This window comes from Symphalangus syndactylus, chromosome 12 (genome assembly GCF_028878055.3).
Source record: "Symphalangus syndactylus isolate Jambi chromosome 12, NHGRI_mSymSyn1-v2.1_pri, whole genome shotgun sequence".
Classification (NCBI taxonomy): Eukaryota; Metazoa; Chordata; class Mammalia; order Primates; family Hylobatidae; genus Symphalangus; species Symphalangus syndactylus.
The window spans coordinates 67,488,630-67,515,159 of record NC_072441.2 but is presented as its reverse complement, the minus strand read 5'-3'; the positions used below and the strand labels follow the sequence as shown (position 1 = coordinate 67,515,159).

The following is a 26,530-nucleotide window of genomic DNA, read 5'->3' as shown; positions in this document are numbered from 1 at the left end:
TTTAAAGTGTTACCGACAACTACTGTATTCTAAGAGAATATATTTATATAAAACATCAATAGGAATAAAAATTGAAACTCTTTATAATAAATTAGAATCATTAAATCAATTTTTATATAGTGATTTATTATTTCCCTAATCATTTGCATTAAGCGTTATACAACTTGTTGTCTATGCTCATTCTTAAAGTTAAGATGTATCCAGTATTGATGTAACTTTTAAAAAGCATTATCCTTAAAATATTCGTCACAAAAACAAGATCCAATTTATCCCAAATGATACTCTACTTTCAACAGTATTATGATAAGATTTACTATACTATGTTTACAATTCAAAATTGTGTCATACCTGCAGTTCCTGAATGGCTTTTCGCTGTGCTTCAATTATCTTTCTGTTTTCTTGCAACTTACTTTCTTTCTGTCTCAGTTCAGCTTCTATACTTACTTTCCATTTTTTTATCTTTTCAGCCTCCTTATACAGTTTTGAATACACTCTGCTCAATGCCTCTGAATTCTATTAAAATAGGTTTTCAAAAATTAATTGTTCAAAATTCTAATATAACCAAACTACGGCTGCCTACTGAAAATATCCATATACTAATAGTTGAGACCAAATGTCTCCTCAATTTAAGCACTAATAGCATACTAAAAGCCACATTAACTCTTTTAAACTACTAAGGCAATATTAACTACTTCATTAAAGTTATCGGTCACTTGACTAAATTATACCTTGCTGAATAAAATGAAATGGCTCCATAAAAATATTTTAGTTAGTGAGAGAATCTGGCTGGTTAAAAGCTAAAATAAATCACCCTATAAGAAATCTATAAATCTTAACAATGGTCTTGAAACACTTTGATTATACAAACAGTTTGAAGATTCACTAAAGGACATGAAGTTTAAAATATAATGACAAGAAAAATAAAAATGAACACAAGATATAATTTTCATCAAGTCTGATTTTTATATAGATTTCCTGCCTTTTTAAAAATCCACATTATATTGTAAATATCAGAGATTTTTAATCACATCAATTTTTGCTGGTTGATAACTTTTTCTTATAAAAATATATAAATAAGTTCTATATATTTTAAGTTCTGTGATACTATAATCACAGCAACAAACATACAGTACCTTACCAGGCTATGGAATTTCTCTTCATTTTAAAGACATCTATATGCCATAAATAAGAAATATTTTTATAACTAAAATCAAAAGTATATAGCATGTCCTACAAATTCCTTATACAATAAACCAGTCAACCAGTCAATTTCATCTATTAATTAAAGGCTGATTTTGTAAAGTACTCTCTTGATACTATACTTTTCACGTATAGTACCCATTTCCCCTCTTCTTGATTTCATGGTTTAAAATTAAATTGCCTCTACATAAATGGAACTTTCATAACCCAAAAAATACAGAAGCAGAAAAAAAGGTTTTAAAGGCTATATCTTAAAACATTAATCAAATAATAATCCTTTTGAAGCTTCAAAAGAAATATACATATAGGTAATAAGTTATATTCCAGTTACAAGAAATTTAATATGAATGGGAAATCTTCTGACCTCCAAATCAGAGTCTTTTAGTCCTTCCTGATAGTGACAGTCAGAATTACCAACCTAAAAAGATAGATGTTTCTATAAGAAAATACTTCTGATAAGAGCTTCTAAATAATAACAATGAAATACAGAAGACTAGTAATGCAATAACTAAAGACTTTTTTCTTCTTCAAATAAGCAGTTCATTACCTAAACAGATTATATCTATATGTACTATGCTTAACTGACCTGCTCAAGCATGGGCAAGAAATTAACTTTTTGTAAAGCAGGATCTGCAAGATAAAAGACAACAGGTATTAAATATGCCAACATCTTTTTCTCTTTCTTTCTTTTTTTTTTTTTTTTTGAGAGAGAGAGGGCAACTGGCTCTGTTGCCTAGACTAGAGGGCAGTGGCCCATTATGGCTCACTGCAGCCTCAAAGCCTCCATCTCTAGGGCTCAAGTGATCCTCCCACCTTAGCCTCCCAAGTAGCTGGGACTGCAGATGCATGCCACCATGTCCAGCTAGTTTTGGGGGTGGTGGGGTTTGTTTGTTGGTTTTTTTTTGTACAGACAGGGTTTCCTTATGTTGCCCAGGCTGGTCTCAAACTCCTGGCCTCAAGTGATCCCCCTCCATCAGCTTCCCTCCCAAAGTGCTGGAATTACAGGTGTTAGCCACCGTGTCCAGCCTTATTTTTTATATTAAGTATTATATCTAGCTTTTGTGTCAAGAATACTGATATAATACTTATGTTATATTTTCAATAACTACCGATGTATATAACACAATGTTTCTATATAAGCTGATACACTGCTTTTCCAGGCTCCTACCTGAATCAATGTTTTCCCCATTTTTGGAGAGATTAGTCTTTGCAAATGGAAACTCAAAATCATCTTCAGTACATTTGTTGAAACTCTAGAGACACAAAGAAGTTCTTAAATATGCTGTTACATACTAATATACACTCTGATATACTAATAATGTAATATATACATACGTAATATACATCTGCTTAAAGAGGTTGCTATAATTGCAAATTCTTTAATGTACATAGTGTTTAAAATATCAAATGCCTTTTCTATATAAACAAAGAAAAAATTCTAATTAGGTATTTCCACTTGTAAGATGAAGCTAAACTATAAATTACTCAATATATGGCTTTGTAGGTATTCAAGAATAATAGTAAATCTAACTAGTAGTATAGAATAATATTAGTAGATTTCTTCAGTTTATGATTTCCCTTGATAGAATTAAAGATTGTCTTTATTGAATAGCATTTAATAATATATTATTGCCTATAGCAGCCACAAGAATTGTTTTACAGCATATACAATAAAATATTCATTACATCATCGCATCTCCAATATAAGGATCCACATGATAAATTTTTTAAAATAATTTTTTAAAGCTCTGTTTCACCTGAGAAACTTGGTATAATTCCTCCTATCCAATGATAACTCCATTACATAAATGAATTTCCCTCTTTGCCCTATCCACTAGGAAGCTCAGAGCCAAATCTGAAGCTCAGTCACAACACCAATTATTACTCATATATAGGCATTTGTCCAAATAGTCCTCATTTTTCTCGATAATTTTCCTAATTTTCTCCTAACATATTCTACTGTCTCGTACTATCTGTCCTACAAGTTGCCTCGAATCAAATACGGAAAGAAAGAGGATTAAAATAAGCAGGTTCCACTATGTATGCAGAGTTCTACGGCAGCAGTCATTATTTAAATGAATGATGCCTAAACAATAATGCTCACTGTTCATTTAAAGCAGTGGGATTCAAAATTCTTGGGTAAATGAGACCATTTATTGAGAAGAAATAATTATAAAACACCACCAGGAAGAAAGTACACTTTTCTTCATTTCCCTAAAGTTAAGAAGAGTCCAATTAAGAGTCACATGGAAATTTACCTTGAAGAAAGTGGAATCTCCTCCCAGGGTCTGAGGTTTCACCGCAGACACCTGACTGCTGCTTAATCTCGGTGGTACGAACAATGCAAAGGGCTTTTGCTTTTCCATTTTCTCTGTTATGGTTGTAAATATCTACTGCCCCCGGGGGGCGGGAGGGGAAGGAAAGTTTTTTTCACCGTGTGCCATGAATACACTATGTATTCTTTGAAGTGATGTTTACAAACTAAATGGCTAAAAAAAAAAAGGAATCCACGGGGCTCTCGCTACAGTGGAGCCCTACAACGTCGCTTACCCGCGGAGCGGGCAACGGGATAAACCCTCGTTTTCTTCTCCCTTTCGCCCCACCGCCCGCCGCCACGCTGGCCTGAAAAGAAAGCCCGTTCCCTTCTCCTGCCCCATTAAATTCCATCACATCGCCAGGAGGAACTGTCTTAAGTTCCTGGACCACTACCCAAAAGAAAACGGCGGAGGGCTGCGGCGGGGAGGTGCAGTAGCACCATATCGCCCCGCTCTGGGCTCAGTCCCCAGGAAAAGAACTCGGGGCACCTGCCCTCACCTTTGAAGAACTAGCGGGAAACCATGGGCTCTGTGCCCACGCGAACTGCTACATACGGTCTATGAGGGCAACAGAAAGAACCAATAGCTCCCGCCTCAGAACCTCAGAAAAGGCGGGAAATCGCTCAGCCTGAGCGGCCCGGAGCGCGTGGGCCCCGGGCGGCTGGCAGTTCAACGGCTAAATAACCGTCGCTGCACGGGCTTGCCAGCCTCCCAGGACCTGAATCTCGCGAGATTTCCCTAATCGCTAGGAACAATTCTTTCCCGGATTCTGTATTTCCTTGAAGTGGAAGTTCTTTAGGCTTCTGCTATTGTCAAAGAATGCTGGGGAAACAGTCAGGCGCTATGACAGACTGAAGCTGAAAGTGAAAAATCCATTTCTGCCCTCCAAGAGGTCACAATCTTAGGAAGGAAACAGATGGGCAAGCAATTACAATGTCGTATAATCATTTAGGGTAATTCCTATGATAAGGACGTAGGCAAAGTGGCTCTTAGGGTGGCTTGGGGAGTCAGGAGAAGCTCCACAGATGTGGTATGGTTCTGTTACTGCTTCACGTAAGAATGAGTAAATGGAGAGTTGGCTAGGCGGGCCGGTGGCTCACGCCTGTAATCCCAACACTTTGGGAGGCCAAGGCGGGAGGACTGCTTGAGCCCAGGAAGGAGTTCAAGACCAGTCTGGGCAACGTAGTGAGACCCTGCCTCTCCTAAAATAGCCGGGTGTGGTGGCACGCACCTGTGTCCCCAGCTACTTAAAAGGCTGAGGTGGGAAGATCGCTTGAGTCCTGGAGATAGAGGCTGCAGTGAGCTAATGATCCTGCCACTGGCTCCAGTCTGGGCAACAGAGCCAGATTCTGTCTCAAAGAGAGAGGAGACAGAGGAGAGAAAGGAGGCAGAGGGAGGAAACGGGGGAGAGTGGGGAGAGAGGGGAGAGAGGGGAGAGCGGGGAGAAGCGGGAGAGGGAGAGGGAGAGGGAATGGGGAAAGAGTATTACTGGCTGACGGAAGGCGAGCAAAGGCATTGGAGTTGTGAGAGACATTAGTACAACTAAATCCAAGAAGCGTTCTGTGTGAGGATTAAGTGGGGAAAATGGCAAGAGATGACACTAGAGATTTCGAGAGCAAGTATTAGCCGGGCGCAGTGGCTCACTCCTGTAATCCTAGCACTTTGGGAGGCCAAGGAGGGCGGATCACTTCAGGTCAAGAGTTTGAGACCAGCCTGGCCAACATGACGAAACCCTGTCTCCAGTAAAAATACAAAATTAGCCAGGCACGTGGCACACGCCTGTAGTCCCAGCGACTCAGGAGGCTGAGGCAGGAGAATCGCCTGAACCCCCGGGGAGGCAGACGCCGCAGTGAGCCGAGATCGCCCCATTGCATTCCAGCCTGGGCCACAGAGTGAGCCTCAGTCTCAAAAAAAAAAAAGAAAGAGAGAGAGAGAGCAAGTATCATAGAAAGGCCTTAGAAAAGTGTCTGGATTTTTGACTTCGTGGACGGAGATCTTGAAGAATTTTGAGCAGAAAGGATTACACGATCGAGTTCAGAAGAAAACTTGTAGTATGAAGAATGGTTTAGGTTTAAGAGACCAGAGTAGTGAGACAGTTTTAATAGCCTGGGTGAGACATGAGGACCTGAGCTATGACACGGACAGTGGAGCTGAAGAGGAGGTGTCAAATGTAAAAGATATTTAAGAAGTAGAATTAGTAGAATTTGATAACTTTTTAATAGTAAGAAGTGAAAGAAAGGGAGCAGTCTAAGATGACTACCTGGTTTCAGGCTTGAGTAACTAGCTATTATCATTATCCTAATTCTAAGTTACTTAATTTTGAGCAATAAAATAATGAGCTCCATTTTGAATATAACATTGACTTTGTTTTCCAACTTTCTCTGGGCAGCATAATATAATTGATGCTTTTTCTAAGGACTTTAGCAATATTTTAATAGCTCATTTTGTATAAAGTAATCAGAAACAATCTTTCCCGATATAACAAAATTTTTGAGCAGTAAAGGATGATCCAGTTTAACTCCTTCATTTTACTATTTAAGGAAACTGAGTCTAGATACTCTGAAAAAGATAAGATACTCCCTCAGAGAGATGATACTAAGAACATACACAAAGTACCACCAGAGGCAATAATTGATCTAATTAAAAATTTTCATTCAATTGAGGCTATAAATCTAATATTCCGATATTTTTAAAAGTTTTACGACAGTGAAAATTTCAACTATGGTCACTTTTTTCTTTATGGAAAACCAAAATGCTACTACTAGTGTTATATTAAATTTACCATATTTTATTTACTTACAATCAGTCTTTCAAAGCAATAGTGCCACCATAGAATTTCTCACTTCCATGTATTTCACATGAAATTTAATTTAACGTATTAACATCCTGTCCATATAAGGACTTAAAAATTTGTAGAAAGATTTCTGGTTTTAAGAACTTTGTTTTTTTCCACAAAAGATGTTGGCAAAAATGTTAAAATATTCTGTGCCAGAATGAGAAGTAAATTATGTTTAATTTCCTAATATATGTTAAAATATTCTAATAATTTGCATTTGAATTTTTCATTATTCTTGCCATCACAAAATGTCTACTTTGTTTTTATAAAGCATCTCTTTTTTTAAGGCATTAAGAAACGATAAGATTTGAACGGTTTTGCTCATCTTTAATCATTCATAAAATGCTGTAACAGGAATAGGTTTAAAATGTTACTTCCTTATTCCATCAGACTGGCTTTAGTTAATGAAGGTCACAAACTCTCTTTATTCTGCTGTTGTTGTCGCTGTTGTTGTTGAGATGGAGTTTTGCTCTTGTCGCCCAGGCTGGAGTGTAATGGCATGATCTCGGCTCATTGCAATCTCCACCTCCCGGGTTCAAGCCATTCTCTTGCCTCAGCCTCTGGAGTAGCTGGGATTACAGGCACGCATCACCATGCCTGGCTAATTTTTGTATTTTGTTTTGCATTTTTAGTAGAGAGGGGGTTTCGCCATGTTGGTCAAGCTGGTCTTAAACTCCTGACCTCAGGTGATCCACTCGCCTCAGCCTCCCAAAGTGTTTGGATTACAGGTGTGAGCCACCACGCCCGGCCAAACTCTCTTTATTCCGATTACAACTGTTTGCACTAGCTAGCCTTTCTTATATCCATAAATTTATATATTTTCATTCAATGTTTTACTGAATGAAAAAAGTGAAGCTTCTTCAGGTAATAACTCTCTGGCTCCTTTTGAAGGAACCATGAGGAAACAACTTTTGCTTCTTTTGAGTCCAATCATAGGAAGAGTCCTAGATATCCCTCAGTGATAGTTCTATATTGTACAAAATTTTGATAAAATTTTGATGAGCATTGATGATGTCCATTTTACGGTGACATATTGGTAACACAGCAATACCGTTCATGTTGTCCAAATCAGTCCTCCTATATGATAAAGGAAACAATTCAGATTTAGGAAGTTTAAAACAGACTACAACATTCTAAAATTTCAGCAAGAATACAAATTTCACTTCTCAGAGAGTAAAGTAGCCAATTTGGGGTCCTTTGTTTTCCAAGTGCTCAGTATTTCTGAATGGTTATAATTCAGAGTTCTCAGTTCAGTAAGCTTCCATATGAGATGAACAAAATGCTGTGGGTCTTCTGGATGATACATTTTTGAATATTTATACAGTATTTGTAAAACTGGTTCTTGTAAATTTTCCATATATTGCTTATTTTTAAGGCATGGACGATCTGAAAAATATCATCATATTTATCTTAATGTATATTGGAAAGTAGCAAAAGATACATAATCTTTTACAACAATGCAGCTTTTAAATAACAAAAAACAAATATTTACTGAGCCCTTAATATATGCTAAATATTATGCTAAGTGACTTGCCTCTATGTATTATTTTATGTAGTTGTCACAATACTGTATGAGGTAAGTTCTATTATTACCACCGTTTTCCAGATGAGCTTCTTGAAACTTAGAAAATTAAGTAATTTCCACTAAGTTACATAGGAAGGAAGGGTCAGTAAGTAGTTATAAGAATACAAAAGCAGCCGGGCCAGGCATGGTACCTCACACCTGTAATCCTAGCACTTTGGGAGGCCGAGGCTGGTGGATCACCTGAAGTCAGGAGTTGGAGACCAGCCTGGCCAACATGGTGAAACCCCATCTCTACTAAAAATACAAAAAATTAGCCACGTGTGATGGTGGACGCCTGTAATCCCAGCTACTCGGGAGCCTGAGGCAGGAGAATCACTTGAACCCAGGAGGCAGAGGTTGCAGTGAGCCAAGATCGCACCACTGCACTCCAGCCTGGGTAACAAGATCGAAACTCCTACTCAAAAAAAAAAAAAAAAAAAGAATATAAAAGCAACCAAGGGCTTCCTTGAAACTTAAAAAAATTCAGTAATTTTCCCAAGGTCAACAGTAAGTAAAAGGCAAAGCTGTTTGTTCAAGTATCCAGCTGTAAAATATAAGAGCCAATCAATAATTTATTAATGTTTAGGCAGCATTCATTCATCCATCCAGTCATTGTGCTAGTGATACAGCAGTGAACATAACAGACAAAATTTTCTCCCCTCACTGAATTTATATTCTGGGTCTGAGAGGAATCGGGGAGGAAAGAGACATATACACATTTTTTAAAGTAATAATGTAATATACCAGAGTGGTGTGTTATAGACCAAAAAAAACAGGGAAGAGGATAAGAATTTAGGGTAAGGGGTGGCAACTAATTTTTCAAAGGCGAATCAGAGATAAAATGGCATTTAGCAGAAATCTAAGATGGTGAATGAGGGAGTCATGTGACTATCTGGGGAAAGAGGTTTCTAGGCAGAAGACTTATCAAATACACTAGAACCTGTACCAGGAGCCTGCTTGAAATTTTCTAGGAATATCTGCATCAAAAGCAGTATGGCTGGAATGGAATAAGAAAAAGGAATAGTAATAGGCAATGATGAAAAGAACTTTGGCTTTAATCTGTGTAAAATAGGAAGCCATTTAAGGGTTATGAGCTGAGGTGTATCACATGATCTGACTTACATTTTCAAAGAATTACTCTGGCTGCTGTATAAACAATAGACTGTAGAGAGGCAAGGGCAGAAACAGAAAAAGCCAGTTAGGAGACTAGTTTAAAGTAGGATGGTAAGGATGGAAATAGTAAGTTCTGGTTAAGTTCCAGATATGTTTTGAGAGCAGAGCCAGTGGGATTTTTTGTATATTTGATATGGGTATAAGAGAAAGAAAGAAGTTAAGGATGACAAAAAATTTTAGCTTATACAACTTCAAGGATGGAAAATACCATTTAGATGGAGAACAAATATAGAAAGATGGAGGGGGAGGCAACTAGGAATTCACTTTCAAGCATGTTAAATTTGATATGTCTACTAGATATACAAGTTAAAATCTTGAATAGGCTATTTAATGGGGTTTGGGAGAGCACTCCAGGTTGGTATATATAATAAATTTAGGAGTGGTCAGCATATACATGGCCTTTAAAGCCATGAGATAGGATGAAATTGCAAAGAAAGTGAGTACAGAAAAAAGACAACTGAGCTCTGGAATATTCTTGTCGTTTGTCACTGTGGGAGATGAAGAGGAATTAACAAAATAAACTGAAAGTGCAACCACTAACGAGAAAAATCAAGAGTGTGTGGGGTCTTGGAAATCAAGAAAAAAACATGCATGTCAAGAAGGAAGAAGTGATCAACTGAAGCCAACTGATGAAAGTGTTCTAAGAGAGGGGACATGATCTGTTCTGTCAAATATAGCTCATGGGTCAAGTAAGCTGAAGACTAGGAATTGACCACCAGAATCAGCAATGCCAAGATCCTAAAGATATTGACTAGTATGGTGATGTGGAGAGGAGAGGACATAATCTTACTGCAGAAGATTTAGGAGTTAACAAAAGGAATGGAGACGGGAGTATACACAACCCTTTAAAGAAACTTTTTCTGTAAAGTGGAACAGAGAAATAAGAGTAGATGAAAGTGGATATGAGGTCAAGAAAGCATTTTTTTAAGTTGCAAAAAATTATAGCATGTATATAAGCTTAAAGGAATGCTCCTGTAGAGAAGGAAATTGTGATCAAACAAAATTGGTACATTTGGCTGTAATTAATAATTTAGTAACCACAAACCTCATCATTTCATTGCCAAATTTAATACAGATTTTTACCACTGAATGGTTTTTACCTAAAAAAAAAGTTTTTACCTGAAAAAACAATTGTTGCTGCAAGCAGAGCATATTCAGTATTAGTTATATCAAATTCGCTCATTCTTTTGTAGAAGTAAAACAATGTGTAATAAATTCTCCAGTAACACCTAAAAAACTGATATGAAAATGTATTTTCATCCAAACATAGGGTAGAATCAAACATATGGAAATCATCATTGTATCTCAAAGCGATATAAGAAAGTGAAACATTATATACAAATTTTTCCATCCAATATAATATTTCATATTGAGTCATATTACCAGTTAGAGTAGTAGAAGGACATTCTTCATTGTAAAATTTTTCCATAGAACAAATAAGACTTCTATCACCACTCCCACTGTGACAATTTGGTATATAATCTGAATGATTTAATATTCTCACAGAACCTAGTAAAAAGGAAAAATATAAAGCCTGATTTTCTTTCTAATCTTTAAACTCAATCTTTCAGAATCCAGCATAGTTGTTAGATCAGAAATACTCCCAGCAAATGATAGATTTATAATTTTTATTACTGAAACATGAAGTCAAATTAATAGTTTGCAGTTTCTAGAAACATTGTATAAGAGACCCTCCAAAAACGTGTTTTCCATGACACTATATAATAAAAAATAGCTTTTTATTAAACTACTTATAAAGAGCTATTATTAAGTATTTTTGCCTATAGTAACTGGCAAAATTAAAATAAAAATAGCTCAATGTTATACAATTTGTTGCTAAATTTAACAGTAACTATTAACATTAAAGTTAGAAAGAAATCCATTTTTACTTTCAGAGGCTGATTCTTTCTGACTGTAAAGTTGGGCCCCATGGAGAAATATCACTTCAGTTTTTGATCCCTTCTGTAGTGCAGTTTGATCCTCATTGGTCAAATTTTCAAATCCTTTAAAGAGAAGATCACATAATTGTTTGAAATCGATAATCAAAAGATAATTTTCAGATGTAGTATTTTAACATTTTAAATTATTCATATAATAGTAGGAATCCTAAATGCTCCCTTAGAATAATCATAATATGTTATTTCAAATTTGAAATAAATTCTTGATTCCACATGGGAATATTTTGGGGCACTTCTATCAGAACTGAATAATATTTTTCCTATGGCAAGAGCAAATTAAACATAGTTGATTTAGCCTTGAAGAATTTATGTTTACAATGAGATATCTGTACATGTAAATAGACAGCTAAGTTTTGGCCAACAGTGGTTTGATTTTTCAGTATCATACAGGGAATTTTCTTTGTTACATGCTTCATAGAAAAAAAAGTCATTTTCCAAAAATAAACAATTAACCTTTTGTTTGTCTTAACTCTCAAGTCTTTTTTTTTTATCATACTTTAAGTTTTAGGGTACATGTGCACAACGTGCAGATTTGTTACATATGTATACATGTGCCATGTTGGTGTGCTGCACCCATTAACTCGTCATTAACCCTCAAGTCTTTGAAGTCATTTGAATAATTTCACTTTTTTATTTTTAATTCTTATGGGTATATCGTAGGTATATATATTTATAGGGTACATAAGATATTTCGATACAGGTATACAACGTGTAATAATCACATCAGGAAAAATGGGTATCCATCACCTCAAGCATTTATCTTTCTTTGTGTTACAAATATTCCAGTTGTAGTTTTGTGGGGTTTTTTGTTGTTGCTGTTTAGAGACAAAGTTCTCACTCTGTTGCCCTGGAGTGCAGTGGTGTAATCGCAGTTCACTGTAACCTGGAACTCCTGGGCTCAAGCAATCTTCTAGCCTCAGCCTTCTGAGTAGCTGGGACCACAGGCACACACCACCAGGCCTGAGATTTTTTTAATTTTTTGTTGAAATGGGGTCTTGCTGTGTTGACCAGACTTGTCTCAAACTCCTGGGCTCAAGTAATTCTCCTGCCTGGGCCTCCCAAAGTGCTGGAATTACAGGTGTGAGCCACTGCATTAGCCTCTTTTAGTTATTTTTAAATGTACAATAAATTATTGTTGACTGTAATCAACATGTTGTGATATCAAATACTAGATCTTATTAACTCTAACTATATTTTTGTACCCATTAACCATCCTTACTCCCCTCACCACACTACTCTTCCTAGCCTCTTTATTTGAATTCTACGCTCTGAGCAGTATTTTTTAATATTTAGATTTTCACCCATCTGATTAAAGCAGACAAAATAAACACGTTTTTGCATTGAGAGGCAGCTTTGTGAGCCCAGGAGTTTAAGATCAGCTTGGGCAAAATGGTGAAACCCTCTGTCTACAAAAAATACAAAAATTAGCCAAGCATGGTGTGCATGCCTATAGTCCCAGCTAATCAGCAGGCTGAGATGGGAGGATCACGTGAGCCCAAGAATTCAAGGCTGCAGTGAGCCGTGATCATGCCACTGCACTCCAGCCTGGGCAACAGGGTAAGACCCCGTCTCAAAAAAAAAAAAAAAGAAAAAAAGAAAAAAGAAACAAAACGTTGGTGAAAAAATAGAGGGTTTTTTTCCTTTTCCTAAAATATCCACTTCCCTTAAAACAGGGAACTTTTTATAAAATTAGCTTAAGTATTAAATTAATTTTTCCCAAAGGTAATTACGTGGGAGCCCCTTGGTAAAATTCATTAGCCCACGTATGTGTAGGACTGCTGTCTCTGAGAGTCGCAAAAAGCTCAGTTCAGGATTTGCATGTTCCTGCAGCTAACCCATAAAAAAGCAATAAGATTAATGAATTTTATTTTTTCAAGTATCTGTTGAAATTTTAAACTGTTACACTTGTGCCTTTGTTTCCTAACATAATTATACATTATTTCTTTCACAAATGAACACATACAAATTTGTTTCTTCTACAGGAATGGTATATTTTTGATGAGCAGCCACAATGTTATTAATGAGTTGATGTTCCTCTTGAGTTAGTTCCATGCTTTCCTGAATCTATAAGAAAATACAGGAGGAAAATTATAAATATAGAATTCATAGTTATTAAACAAAACACCATAATTAAAGAAACAAATTTTATAAGAAAAGCCTTGCCACTTTTCCAGATCTAGTGGTGGATGATAGAAATGTGTTGTCTACTCCTTCCTCTTCCACTTTGATGTTAGAGTAAAAATGATTCTTCTGCTTAAAGTTCTTTTGAAGTCTCTTTGATTTCCATTGGATTTCTGTGAGCAAACCTGTGTTATTACAAAATTCACATAAAATGTTTTTGATATGACAGATAACATGATAGGATTAAAATTATCTTATATTGTGCACATATATATACATATATCATCATAGACTTGTCTTTTTACAAAGAATCCTTCTTTGGGGAAAGTATGTACATAGCAATAACATTTACTACATTACTTTCTCCTTTTCATTCCACAACTATCTTGTCTACTTAAAAGTACATAGTGATCCTAGACATAAATTATACATTAATTTTGCATCTCCAAATTATAAATTTAGACTTTTTAATATTAGAACAATTTTCACGTTAATTATATTTTGGAAACAACATAAAATATCAACTCACAAAGCAGTTGAACTACCTTAGCTACAGGCTTTTATCTTTGATTTTTACATCATATGGTCAAGAGAGTATCTTGTGATGTTCAAAATCAGCTCAGTCAATTTTTTTCTTATAATCAAGACAAGGCAGTGGACACTCTTTATAAAGTGAACAATTTTTATTTTTGGCTTGCCACCTTTACACATCTTTGAATCTTCAACTAGAACTTCTACCTGAAGAGCAACAGTTGTTGTAAATAACTACTAAAACTAACCAAATATTAATCTTTATCATTTATTATGTCCATCATTTTTTCGTAAGTGTTTAAAACATACCAACCACATAAAAAGTATATCAAGAGCTGAGGTAGAAAAAAAAAAAAGCTTTAGCCTCTTTCTAAATTATTTCATTATTTTGTTGGGAAACAAGAATATATCAAAATACGAAGCCATTTAAAGAATATCAAATATTAAAACATTAGAACTGAATACACAAATGCAAAAATTATATAAAGAAAAGGAGTCATTAGAATCAGAGGGAATTAATTGTGGGGAGGCTTACTAAAGATGTATATTTTAAGAGGTTTTAGTTATGAGAAAGAAGAGTACCCTAAAGGAAAAGGGAACGGCAGAGAAGTGAAGATAAGTCATGAAAGGGTGAAAAATAAATTCATAAAATCTTACACAGGCACAAGAGGAAATGGTGGTAAAGAATTTCAACTACAGAAAGATTTCAAATTAACAATTAACTGTTTGGAAAGAGAAATTATAGACTCCTTTAAAGAAAGGGGCCATGCAGGAGTTTGAGAACAGCATGGGCAACATGGTGAAACCCTATCTCTGCAAAAAATATAAAAATTAGCCAGACATGGTGTGTGTGTCTGTAGTCCCAGCTACCCAGGAGGCTGAGGTGGGAGGATCACCTGAGCCCAGGAGGTCGGGTCTTCAGTGAGCTGTAATCACACCACTGCACTCCACAGACTGAGCAACACAGTGAGATCCTGTTTCAAAAAAAGGAAAAAGAAAAAGAAAAATAAGAAGCCATGTCAAAATGGAGTCCATGATATATGGGAAAAGGGCATGTTTTTAGTTACATTCAAAGCAAGAAATGAGACTCATAGCTTGGTGCCTGTACGTAATATTGATGACAACTTAAAGGAAACAAGTCAAACTTTTTGGACAGCACAAAATAAAATGGTCATCTAAATGGGTGAAAAAATTCTTTAAAAGCAAGTGTTCTTAATGCATTTATATCTCTTCAACTGAAAAACATTAGTTTCTATAGAATTGAACTATAGTCTGATATTGGAGGAATAGTAGATAATAAGGGAAATGTCATTAGAAGTCAGAATGCTTCATAATGATTTTCAAAAAGAGGCAGAAAGATAAATTCATACAAACTAAACCTGAACAATTTGTTTATGGAAACTCAAAAGGAAAAGCAATAATCAGTGAAACCCAGTATAAATTAACAGAACAACTAATCATGTCAGCTTAATTTCAATTCTGTCTTGGACAGATTCTTAGAATGGAAGATCAAGGAAATACTTTAGACAAAGTATATATGGAATTTAACACGTCATTTAACAAGTCCTCTTAATATATGCTTAGAGCCAGACTGGAGATGTAGGTTGGATTCAAGATTGTTGGTGTAAAGTAATAACTACTTGAGGAACCATATTCAAAGAAAGTTGATAAATAGATAAATGCCAGTCTATAAGAATATTTTTAATGGTAAGTCACAAGGTTTCACATTTCATCTAGTTCTAGACAATATTTTAAACCACAATATGGATCAAATTGTCAATGTTATCTTAAAGAAATAACCCAAACATCATATGACAAAAAAAATTTTAAAAGCTCTTCAGACTTAATATTATGCTGAAATATAACAAAGGAAAAGTTTACTGAAGATAGATATTAAGACCTGCACATGATGTCAGTCCCTGACTTTTCCAGTGCTCTTTAGCAGGAAGTGCTAGTATCTTTAACCTGCAAGGTCGGCTTTGCAATGTTTTTGAACCAATCTTGAATAACATGAAGGAGGACACAGTCACACACATTGTATTTCTGACTGTAGCACCACATAATGTTTAACATAACCAATACTGGAGCTGGTCAGCATGCCTGGGTTTGAATGTTGGCTCTACCACCAAGTTAGCTATGTGACTCTATGACTTGCTTTCCTCATGCATAAAATGGAATGATAAAATGCGTATTTCATTGTGGTTATAGTGAGAATTAAGTAAGATATGTGGAAAACAGTTGGTTCTATTTTTTATTTTTATTAGCTTTCTGTTTAGCTCCCCAGTGAGAGTGAAACCTTCTCTTGAGCCCTCGCCTATTTTTCTAGTGGCCTATAACCATTCTTAGATCTCACCAGCACCCTTGAAAGTAGAGGACTTGGTCTCCTATGTCTGCAACCTTTGGCTAGGATCTTAATTCACTAATAATCTGGAACCATGACATTACAACTCATCTCACTTCAAATGACTTCCACTACCTGGGATATCCTACGGTAATCATACCTCAGAGTGTGGTTAGGGGACACCCTTGCTAATAAATCAAATTTGTCCTTGGCATACAACTTTTGAACTTTGTAGAGTGAACTGGTTAGTAACAGTAAATTAATAGCAGTACATGTACAAGCAAAAGGAGGTAGTCTGTCAACTCTTAGCTCAATATAAGATAATAGTTTCAGGGTCCAGACTTACTAGCAGCCAGTAAGATTGAGCTGAGATTAAAACAGAGAAAAAGGATCTATAGTGCAGCCACCTTTAAAAGCCAATGTGTTCTTAAACTATATTAATATACCCATAGTACCTAGAAAGACTGAATTCCACTCTGCTTTGCACATGTTTGATTACCATGTTTGGTAGTGGACATGATACTTTAAAATAAGAGAAAAGAATTCATGAGGAGCAAGATAGTTATATTCAGATACTTAAAGTATCATCATATGGCAAGGGAATTAGGACTCCACAGGAAAGAAAGTAACGTTGTACAGGCTCTGTTTGTACAGGCTTCTATAACTACTTACGAAACTGAAAAAAAGAAAAAGTATATTACTTCAATTTAATGGTGAGTGTAGTATGAATATCTATGGTAATGGTGGCAGGATCATAAAAACAAAGTCATGCATTACTTTAGGGCAAACTTGGGGCAACCCTCAAATCACTAGGTCTTGACAATTTCAAATTTTACCTGAGTCCCATGCTCCTATAAAATAGCGAAAGCTAAAGGAATCTTCCCATCCTTTTATGTTCTGGAAAATGGCTTCCTGCAAAGAATTACCTTTCCCAATCTGACTTAGGTAAGACTCATGGATGCCCCTTTGTTTACCTATGACAAAGCCAGACGCAGACCGTGCAAATTCACATTCTCTGCTTCCTGAATGATTATCTTAACTGTTTTATCCCCACTAATCAATCAAAACATAATATGTATTAATCAAACTTCGGCTAACCTTCATTTCTTGCTCCAGGCCCTGAAACTTTGATCCACCCTAAGCCTGAGCCAGCAAACATAGCTTTCTGAGACTAGGCTAGACTCAGAGTAAAACATTCTCTGATACATTATCTGATCATATCACCTTTTTATCCTACTCTATAATCAGTTCTTTCTAGCTTTATTTATTCCTTTCTATAAACTCTTCTTTGCCTAACTCTTGAATTGCTTGTATATCTTTTAACTACAGCATTCTTCCTATTGCAGTAGTCCCCCTTGCCCTATTGCAAAAGTCCCTTCCCCCCTTGCACGGCGCCTTTCAAATAAAATATCTCCATTGTTCTGTGTTTTATTTGACACATATAGATTTCAGCAGACTTAAGTCTAGAGAGATAGGCACACTGTTCTGTGAACACATCTCTCAGATAAATAGGCACCAAATGCTTGAGAAGCAAGTGTACTAGCTTGGTGTACTCCATAGGAATCACAAAGTTTTAATGATATGCCGATTACTTTACTGGGACTCCTGTATTCCATGAAGATAGGAATGTACTGTGTATTTAATACTTTTGGTTCATCTTTTTTCCAGTTCCATCATTTCAGTTGTATGCTTATGGAATGAAACCAAGCCACATAAAAATCCAGGGCTTTCCTGATGAAAACTCCTTTTACCTAGAATATGGGGTCAGACAGCCAGAAATTCAAATATAGAAGGATAAACGAGAGAGAGAGGCATAGAAAGATGCAGCGGGAGACTGGAAAGCATATAAATAACATTTGAATAATGTTTATATTCATATTCCATGACAACTACACTCATATCGATTCTCTTTTTTCAGTTTTGGAATAATTCCTTCAAGTTTAGAGGAAAGGAGGACTGATCTCATTTATGGATTGTCCTGGGAGAAAATGAGTTCCCTTTCACATAGGTTTTCAGGTATAGTTTAAAAGACAACTTACCAGGGATTGCTAGGAACTGAATTGCATCCTTCAAAATTCATGTATTGAAGCCCTAACCCCCAATGTGGTGGAATTTGGAGATGGAGCCTTTGGGAAGTAATTATGTTTAGATAAGGTCATGAGGGGTGGAGCTCTGGTGATGGGATTTGTGCCCTTCTAAGAAAAGACACTGGTGAGCTTGCTCTTTCTTCTCTCCACTGTGTAAGGACACACAGAAAAGGCAGACATCTGCAAGCTAGGAAGGGAGCCCTCATCGGAACCAAACTGTGCTGGTACCCTGATCTCAGACTTCCTGCCTCCAGAATTGTAAGACAATAAATTTCTTTTTAAACCAGCCAGTTTATGGTATTTCTTATGGCAGCACAAGCTAACTAAAACAGGGCTAAAGTAAAGGATTCAGGCTAGTTGGACAGGATAACCTTAAGATCTATAACATATCTAAAATTTTAAGTAATAGGAATCCTTTTGATGAAGAACTTTGACAAAAGAGATTGGGTTATAATAATAATCAGTATGAAATAAAAGGAATATTGCATGGGCATTTATTGAACAAGAGTATAGCTTAATAAAAAAATGAAGATTATTATGACAGCTAAAGATAAATTGACCAAAAAGAGAGAATGAAGAAATGGCCAGGAAACTAATATAATAGCATAAATGCAAAATAATAAGAGTTTGAACAAGCCTAGATTAGACATGAAAAGAAAACATTAATAGTACTCTTTAAAGAAAAATTAGCTGGGCATGATGGGATGCCTGTAATCCCAGCACTTTGGAAGTCTGAGGTGGGAGGATCACTGAGCCCAGGAGTTTGAAACCAGTTTGGGCAATAAAGCAACGTCTCATCTCTACACAAGAATTTTATTTTAATTAGCCAGATATGGTGGCATGTGCCTGTGGTCCCAGCTACTCAAGAAGCTAAGGCCAGAGGTGGAAGCTGCAGTGAGCTGTGATTGCACCATTGCACTCACAGCTTGGGTAACAGAGCAAGCCTTGTCTAGAAAAAAAAAAAAAAAAAAAAGAGGGAGGGAGGGAAACAAGAAAAAAATTAATTTAAAAATTAAGCCACAAGGAATAGGAGAAATTGAGGAAATTATGTCAAAATTGTAGTACTACTGTAAGGATTAAATAACATCATATAATCTAAGCAAAAAACACAGTGAACATAGAAGGGATTCAAAAAGATTACATACTCTTCTGCCTATAGAGTTGAGTTTTAACACTTGTGTGTTAATTACCAGCAGATGCTACATAACTAGGTATCTTGTAAGCTTTTGGAAACTACTGACTTAAAATTCTGCTCTTTCTAGATGCAATACATGACTTTAGGTTAAGTAACATGAAAATACAAAGATTTTCAATTAAGAAGAAAATGTGATTATTTCCAAAATTAGAGCAAGATAGTATGGAGCAGGGTCTATGGAAATAATTACTTACATTCGTAACTGGCCATCCAAATTGAGTAGTTTGCTAGAGAAATAGCTTAAATCCAAACAAATAAGTAGACATTCAAAATGACAACCTGAAGAATGCATTAAGTTCTCAGTAAGGTAAAAAAAAAATCAAAATCCGCCTCAGAAAAAAGCAAAACACATGGCACTTACATTCTGCCAACATTCTTACTGCCTTACACTTTTTCAATCTGCACTCTTGACATTTTCTACACATGTACATGTCCGTTTCACAGTGACTACCATTCCTGCAACTATATACTGCATTTTTGTTGATGCTACGTTGAAAAAAACCTAATAACAAAGTTTTAAAATTTTTTGCCATAGGTATTTCTAGTTAATTATTTTTACTAATATATGCCTTCATATTAATCAAGTTAACTAAATTATTTCAATAAAATGTTTTTTCGCTCAATAAGTTTGTTTGATATACATTTATCTGGATAGTTGTCTTAATCCTCTCCTGATTCATGTATTCTATTCCAAGGTTATTCCTTTCAGTAATCGCATCTGGAAATTAAACTCAATAGCTCTATTACATTAAGTCAACTCTCTATTTTACTGTGGTTATATCAGCTAAAAGCATTTTTTAAACTACGTTTTACAGAATATCAAGATTTAATGAAGCATCTCTCAAGACTTCCTTTAAAGAATAGGTGGTCATGTAAAATAAAACTATAGAGAAAATCTTTTTTCTTCTCTCACATTTCCACTCAACCCACAAAGGAAGAAATATTCTGCCAAACTTACTTCCCTACGTATGTCTCTTTTTTAGCACTTTCCCAGATGAGAAAGTGTTGCTAGTTTATTTGGACTGAGACATTGAGGGGGCCATGTTTGGCAGGGGGAGGGGGAGGTCTACATTCTCTCTTTCACTTTCTAAATCCATGCATAGTAGTTCCTCTTCATATTTCCTCCTTCAATTCCTGTTCTTATGCAATAATCCCTGCTATCTTTTTCTTCCATTCCAAGCAGTGACATCAATAAACTTAGTCAATATCCCTCTTAAAGTCCAGCCATATCGTCTTTTTCCATAGACACTTGAGAGTGGGAGTTTCAGGATTTAGATGCAACAAAAAGAGTAAAAAGTTCAACTTTGGTTTCCAGAACTATGTCTCATTTGTCAATCTAGTTTTAATAGCAAGGCCCTGCATTTCAAGAGTAAGCAAACATGTGCCCAGCTATTCTGTTCACAAAGCTGTTACTTCATTTCCCATAGTCTTCATTTAGCTATTCTTTGTAAGGGGTGACCTGTAAGATTCTAACAGTGCAACTTCACTCTGAACCTCTACAAGACATGTTTTCCTACTATATTGACCTAATGATTCGCAAGTTCTCTTCCCAAACTGCATTTTTTAATAAAAGCCAGGCAGGAGTATTTCAAAACCTCAAATTTTATCAAGGACTGTTTCACTCTTGGAAAATGCAATGGTCTTCACTTTCAGACCTTTAATTTGTTTTTGCAAAGCATTAAAAAATATAGACTCTTATAAGTCATTCAATTCAAATTTCCTCCAAATGCATGAATTATAGCAACCACATAAAAAGATGTGATAGTAAACATTCAGATCTTTTAAAACATCATTTTCTCTTCCAACATGAGACTGATCTAGGAATATGGAAATCTTCTACTCTGTAAATATCAAATTATACATTTAAATGTAAAAGTCCTCATGAAAAATGAAAAATATATAAACTTTACATTCATTCCATTTTCATGTCTTTGATCCCACAGATTGATCCATTTAAACACAGCACGGCTCTCCCTGGTTTTAACTCTCATACTTTAAAAAGTAAGAGTATTCTCACATGCCTAAAATTTTCTACTAAGATTTCAATTTTATTTTAATCTTATCCTTACCTTTGTAACCTTCACAAGTAAGTGCATTATAATGATATCCTGATGCTTTATCACCACAAACTACACAGAATTCTTCCTGTCCCTTATTTCTCAAGGAAGAATAGGTTGGTCTGGACCTTTTTATTCCAGGGTATCCATCTTCAGCATCATGATCAACCACATAAGTGGGTTTATTTAATTCACAGGAACTAAATCCACACTGTCCACCATCACCATACTGTGGATCCAATCTATAAGTGTTGAAATGACTTTGTAAAGATTCAGACTGTAAAGCTGGAGGAAACTGAGCAGTACAATACTGGCAATAAGGTGATTTTTGAAAATGAGTGTCATGCAGCTGATAACTAATTTGTTCTGGTAAAATATCTAGTTTTTAAGACATGAAAAAGAACAAATGGTAAAAAGTCAAAATTTCCTAATTGTTTTCAAATTTCAAAGTGTTTAATGCTCAATAAGCAAAGTTAGTTCAACAAATCCACTACATCCCAGAAGCTTTCTGTCCAGCATGATGGACAGACAATAAACAACTGATACATGATAAATGCTACCATCCCAGAGGCATGCAGAGGTTGCTCAGGAGCTATGAGAAAGGGTAATCATTGTTCATAGCTTACATACCAATCCATTCTCCCTCAAGTGAAAAATAATATGTCCTAGAGTTTGGAACAGAAGAAGGTTTTCCCTACCTTCTGCATTTCCCTTGTGGATACAATTAGTTTCAGTGTATTCCGGTCAAGAACAATATGAATTAATAAATTATTTCACTACCTCGCAAAGATATCAAACTAAAATACACTTTTACCAGTTATCTGCTTATTTCAAACAAAAGAAAAATTTTGTTTGAACTCTTCATTTGCTATATCTCAATGCCCTCCGTTGCCATTTGTAGCCAGATTTAAATTACTAGTTTTAATTTTGTTGTTTATCTGAGTAAATTTACCTAATTCACAGGGTCACTGTAAGAATGAAATGAAATATAGTTATGCAATGCATAAAGACATTTGGGTAAATAATGGACCACACATACAACAGTGGTCCAATAATATTATAATGGGGCTGAAAAATTCCTGTCACCTGGTGATGTCATAACCATCCTCACATGTTTGTGGTGCTGTTGGTGTAAACAAACCTACTGTGCTGCCATCACGTAAAAGTATAGCACATACAATTATGTACAGTACGTAATACCTGATAATGATAATAAACAACCATGTTACTGGTTTATGTATTTACTATACTATGGTTTTTATCATTATTTTAGTGTGTACTCCTATTTATTAAAAAAAAAAAAAAAAAAGGTTAACTGTAAAACAACCTCAGGCAGCTCCTTCAAGAGGTATTCCAGGGAAGGCATTGTTATCATAGGAGATGACAGCTCCATGTGTATTATTGCCCTGGAAGACCTGCCAGAGGGACAACGATATGGAGATGGAAGATGACTGATGATTCTAACCCAGTGTAAATCAGGTTAATGCATGTGTTTGTGTCTTGTCCTTAATAAAAAAGTTTTAAACGTTTTAAAAATTTTTAATAGAAGAAAGTTAAGAATAGGAAAAGGATATAAAGAAAATATTTTCATACAGCTGTACAATGTGTTGGTGTTTTAAGAAAAGTATTATTGCCAAAGAGTCAAAAAGCTAAAAAAATTAAGTTAATAAAGTAAAAAAGTTACAGTAAACTAGAATTAGTTTATTATTGAAGAAAGAAAATACTTTTTTATAATTTTAGGGTAGCCTAAGTATACAGTATTTATAAGTTCTACACTTGATCTTAGCCAAAAGGCCGAGAAGCGATAGTATTTATAAGTTCTATAGTAATGTACAGTGATGTCCTAGGCCTTCATATTCACTCACCATTCATTCACTGATTCACTCAGAACAACTTCCAGTCCTGCAAGCTCTATTCATAAGTACCCTATACAAGTGTATCATTTGTTATCCTTTGTACCGTATTTTTACTGAACCTTTTCTATGTTTAGAATAATCTACCAAATACTTACCATTGTGTTACAATTGCCTACAGTGTTAAGTACAGTAATATGCTATACAGGTTTTAGCCCAGGAGCAATAGGCTAGGCTATAGAGCCCAGGTATGTAGTAAGCTATACTCTCTAGGTTTTTGTAAGTACATTCCATGATATTCACACAATGATGAAATTGCCTAAGAATGTATTTCTCAGAACATATGTAAGCAGCACCTGTTATTAAGTGACACATGACTATACCTAATTAAAAGCATGTATATACTATAAAATGACACATAATGTATATCATTATTATCAGAAGCTCCCAAACACCAACTTACTTCCTGCTTTCAGGAGAATTACTAAATTTAAAATTTAAAAATTGGCTGTAGAAGGATCTAGGAATACTTAATTGTTCAATGTCTTTAATATGTGTGCTTCCCCTGGTGCTGAATCATTAGACGATTAGACTTATTCTTATCCTCAAAATTCTGCCACCAAGATTGGTAAACATCATAATTTTAATTAATTTACATAAGTCATTTACAATCTTACAGTATCCAAAGCAATGCTAAATGTTGAATGAATATCAAATGACAGCCTTATATAAGAAAAAAGGTTAACAGTAAAACAATGTGGCTTTCTTTAAAAAAAAAAAAAGAAGAGGACTTTTCTTGGATGACTGTCAAAAAAGACTGTCTCTTTTTCACTACAGTAGAAAACTGGCCGATGTTCTGTTGGCATGGAAATCAGAGTTCAAACTGTAAAAGAAAGCTGCATTTAAGATTAAATTTATATTATAATCTTATTCTTTTTGCAAAAAAATTCCTGTTTCTCTTGCATTCCGTTTTCTTTCTCTTTACCTTTTATAAGAATCTTATGTTAAGATTAAAATGTGAGCCATATGTAGAAAGCTGAAACTGGATCCCTTTCTTACACCTTATACAAAAATTAATTCAAGATGGATTAAAGACTTAAATGTTAGACCTAAAACCATTAAAATCCTACAAGAAAACCTAGGCAATACCATTCAGGACATAGGCATGGGCAAAGACTTCATGTCTAAAACACCAAAAGCAATGGCAACAAAAGCCAAAATTGACAAATGGGATCTAATTAAACTAAAGAGCTTCTGCACAGCAAAAGAAACTACCATCAGAGTGAACAGGCAACCTACAGAATGGGAGAAAATTTTCGCAACCTACTCATCTGACAAAGGCCTAATATCCAGAATCTACAATGAACTCAAACAAATTTACAAGAAAAAAACAAACAACCCCATCAAAAAGTGGGTGAAGGACATGAACAGACGCTTCTCAAAAGAAGATATCTATGCAGCCCAAAAACACATGAAAAAATGCTCATCATCACTGGCCATCAGAGAAATGCAAATCAAAACCACAGTGAGATACCATCTCACACCAGTTAGAATGGCCATCATTAAAAAATCAGGAAACAACAGGTGCTGGAGAGGATGTGGAGAAATAGGAACACTTTTACACTGTTGGTGGGACTGTAAACTAGTTCAACCATTGTGGAAGTCAGTGTGGCGATTCCTCAGGGATCTAGAACTAGAAATACCATTTGACCCAGCCATCCCATTACTGGGTATATACCCAAAGGACTATAAATCATGCTGCTATAAAGACACATGCACACGTATGTTTATTGCGGCACTATTCACAATAGCAAAGACTTGGAACCAACCCAAATGTCCATCAATGATAGACTGGATTAAGAAAATGTGGCACATATACACCATGGAATACTATGCAGCCATAAAAAAGGATGAGTTCATGTCCTTTGTAGGGACATGGATGAAACTGGAAAACATCATTCTCAGTAAACTATCGCAAGGACAAAAAACGAAACACCGCATGTGTTTCTCACTCATAGGTGGGAATTGAACAATGAGAACTCATGGACACAGGAAGAGGAACATCACACTCCAGGGACTGTTGTGGGGTTGGCAGAGGGGGGAGGGACAGCATTAGGAGATATACCTAATGCTAAATGACGAGTTAATGGGTGCAGGAAATCAACATGGCACATGTATACATATGTAACAAACCTGCACATTGTGCACATGTACCCTAAAACCTAAAGTATAATAATAAAAAAAAATTTTAAAAAAAGATTAAAATGTGAAGCATGTGAAAAGCTATTGCGAACTGCATTTACTAAATTGCATGAAAACTAGTTTGAGCCAACCCATAAAAATAACTTCAAATTTGCATGTTAATTCTCTTTTTTAAAACTGAATACAATTTTAGGCTATTGTGCTTTTCCTTCCTTACCTTTCATTCTTGCTTACAATATTTTAGTATTGATTTTTGAAGTTAATTATTTTCTTTCATAGAGAATAATTTACAGCTTTTTGTTCATTTGTTAATTTATTTTTTAAATCTCTGTAATTAACCATAATTCTCACAAAAAAAGTCTTATTAACAACTTTTTACTGTAGTTTTTGTCACATATCATAGCAATGCACTGACTGGTTCAGCAAGACAATACCTATCAGATGCACTGACATAAGTATTTGCCATTCTCTGGTCCAGTTCTCACTGCTTCATTCATTTCAGTCAATGCTGGGCTTTTCAGAGTAAAACATGAAGGAAACAAAATTTTTGCAGACTATTTGAAAGTATGGTTATCAAATCAGTATGGTTTGATGAAAGTACAACGCTATTTTTTAAACTGAGGATTTAGCAGAATTTATACAAGACATTCATATTTACACTTTAATTGGGAAAATGTTGATTTTTTCATCTCTAAACACCAATTTATTTAATTCTGTTACAGTAGATAGTCAGGCAGATATGAGCAGGGCAGGAGAAGCTATGGATCAGCAGCTTTCCAATAAGAGCTCAGGAGTTAGGTGAGTGGGCTCAAGCATGCGCAATTAAGAGGCAAAATGGCAGAGTTTAACTGGTATATGACCTTCTAGGGACATTCAACTGGTAAGGAAAGAACACCTCAAGTGAGCATTCGTACAACTCTAGTAAACACACTGCATATGCTCCCCTCCCAACTGCTAGCAGGCCACTACACATGCAAACAGCCCACCCCAAGGGAAGAATCAGGGGAGAAGGGATGCAAGAACCCAGAAGGATGCCAATGTATAAGACCCCATGTCAAAGGTCAAACAGCATCTCTCAAGTTGCCTGCTTGGCCCTC

At 35.5% G+C, this 26,530-nt stretch overlaps 2 protein-coding genes and 1 pseudogene across 4 annotated transcripts in view; all 3 read right to left on the bottom strand.

Moving 5' to 3' along the window:
- The window catches only part of SYCP1 (synaptonemal complex protein 1), a 145,131-nt gene extending 140,961 nt beyond the window's left edge, over positions 1-4,170 (bottom strand). For 2 of the 3 annotated variants that reach the window (XM_063625815.1, XM_063625816.1), the window contains exons 1-6: positions 4,015-4,170; positions 3,459-3,593; positions 2,369-2,453; positions 1,787-1,830; positions 1,565-1,618; positions 349-513 (exon numbers count right to left, since the gene is read on the bottom strand). In XM_063625815.1, coding sequence (XP_063481885.1) covers positions 349-513; positions 1,565-1,618; positions 1,787-1,830; positions 2,369-2,453; positions 3,459-3,566 — 456 coding nt within the window. In that variant the 5' untranslated portion in view covers positions 3,567-3,593; positions 4,015-4,170. The remainder of the gene's footprint in view (positions 1-348; positions 514-1,564; positions 1,619-1,786; positions 1,831-2,368; positions 2,454-3,458; positions 3,594-4,014) is intronic. The other variant, XM_063625814.1, reaches the window with a different exon arrangement.
- A 6,760-nt stretch (positions 4,171-10,930) lies between these two features.
- On the bottom strand, positions 10,931-25,899 carry LOC134734844 (bile acid receptor-like). Its single transcript, XM_063628217.1, has 8 exons — positions 25,845-25,899; positions 22,177-22,185; positions 21,391-21,756; positions 19,683-19,823; positions 13,210-13,352; positions 13,006-13,110; positions 12,777-12,876; positions 10,931-11,091 (listed from the first exon to the last, which is right to left on the bottom strand). The coding sequence occupies exons 1-8, from the start codon at positions 25,897-25,899 to the stop codon at positions 10,931-10,933; spliced, it is 1,080 nt and encodes a 359-aa protein (XP_063484287.1).
- On the bottom strand, positions 23,074-23,184 carry LOC134734937 (uncharacterized; annotated as a pseudogene).
- Positions 25,900-26,530: the final 631 nt, after the last annotated feature.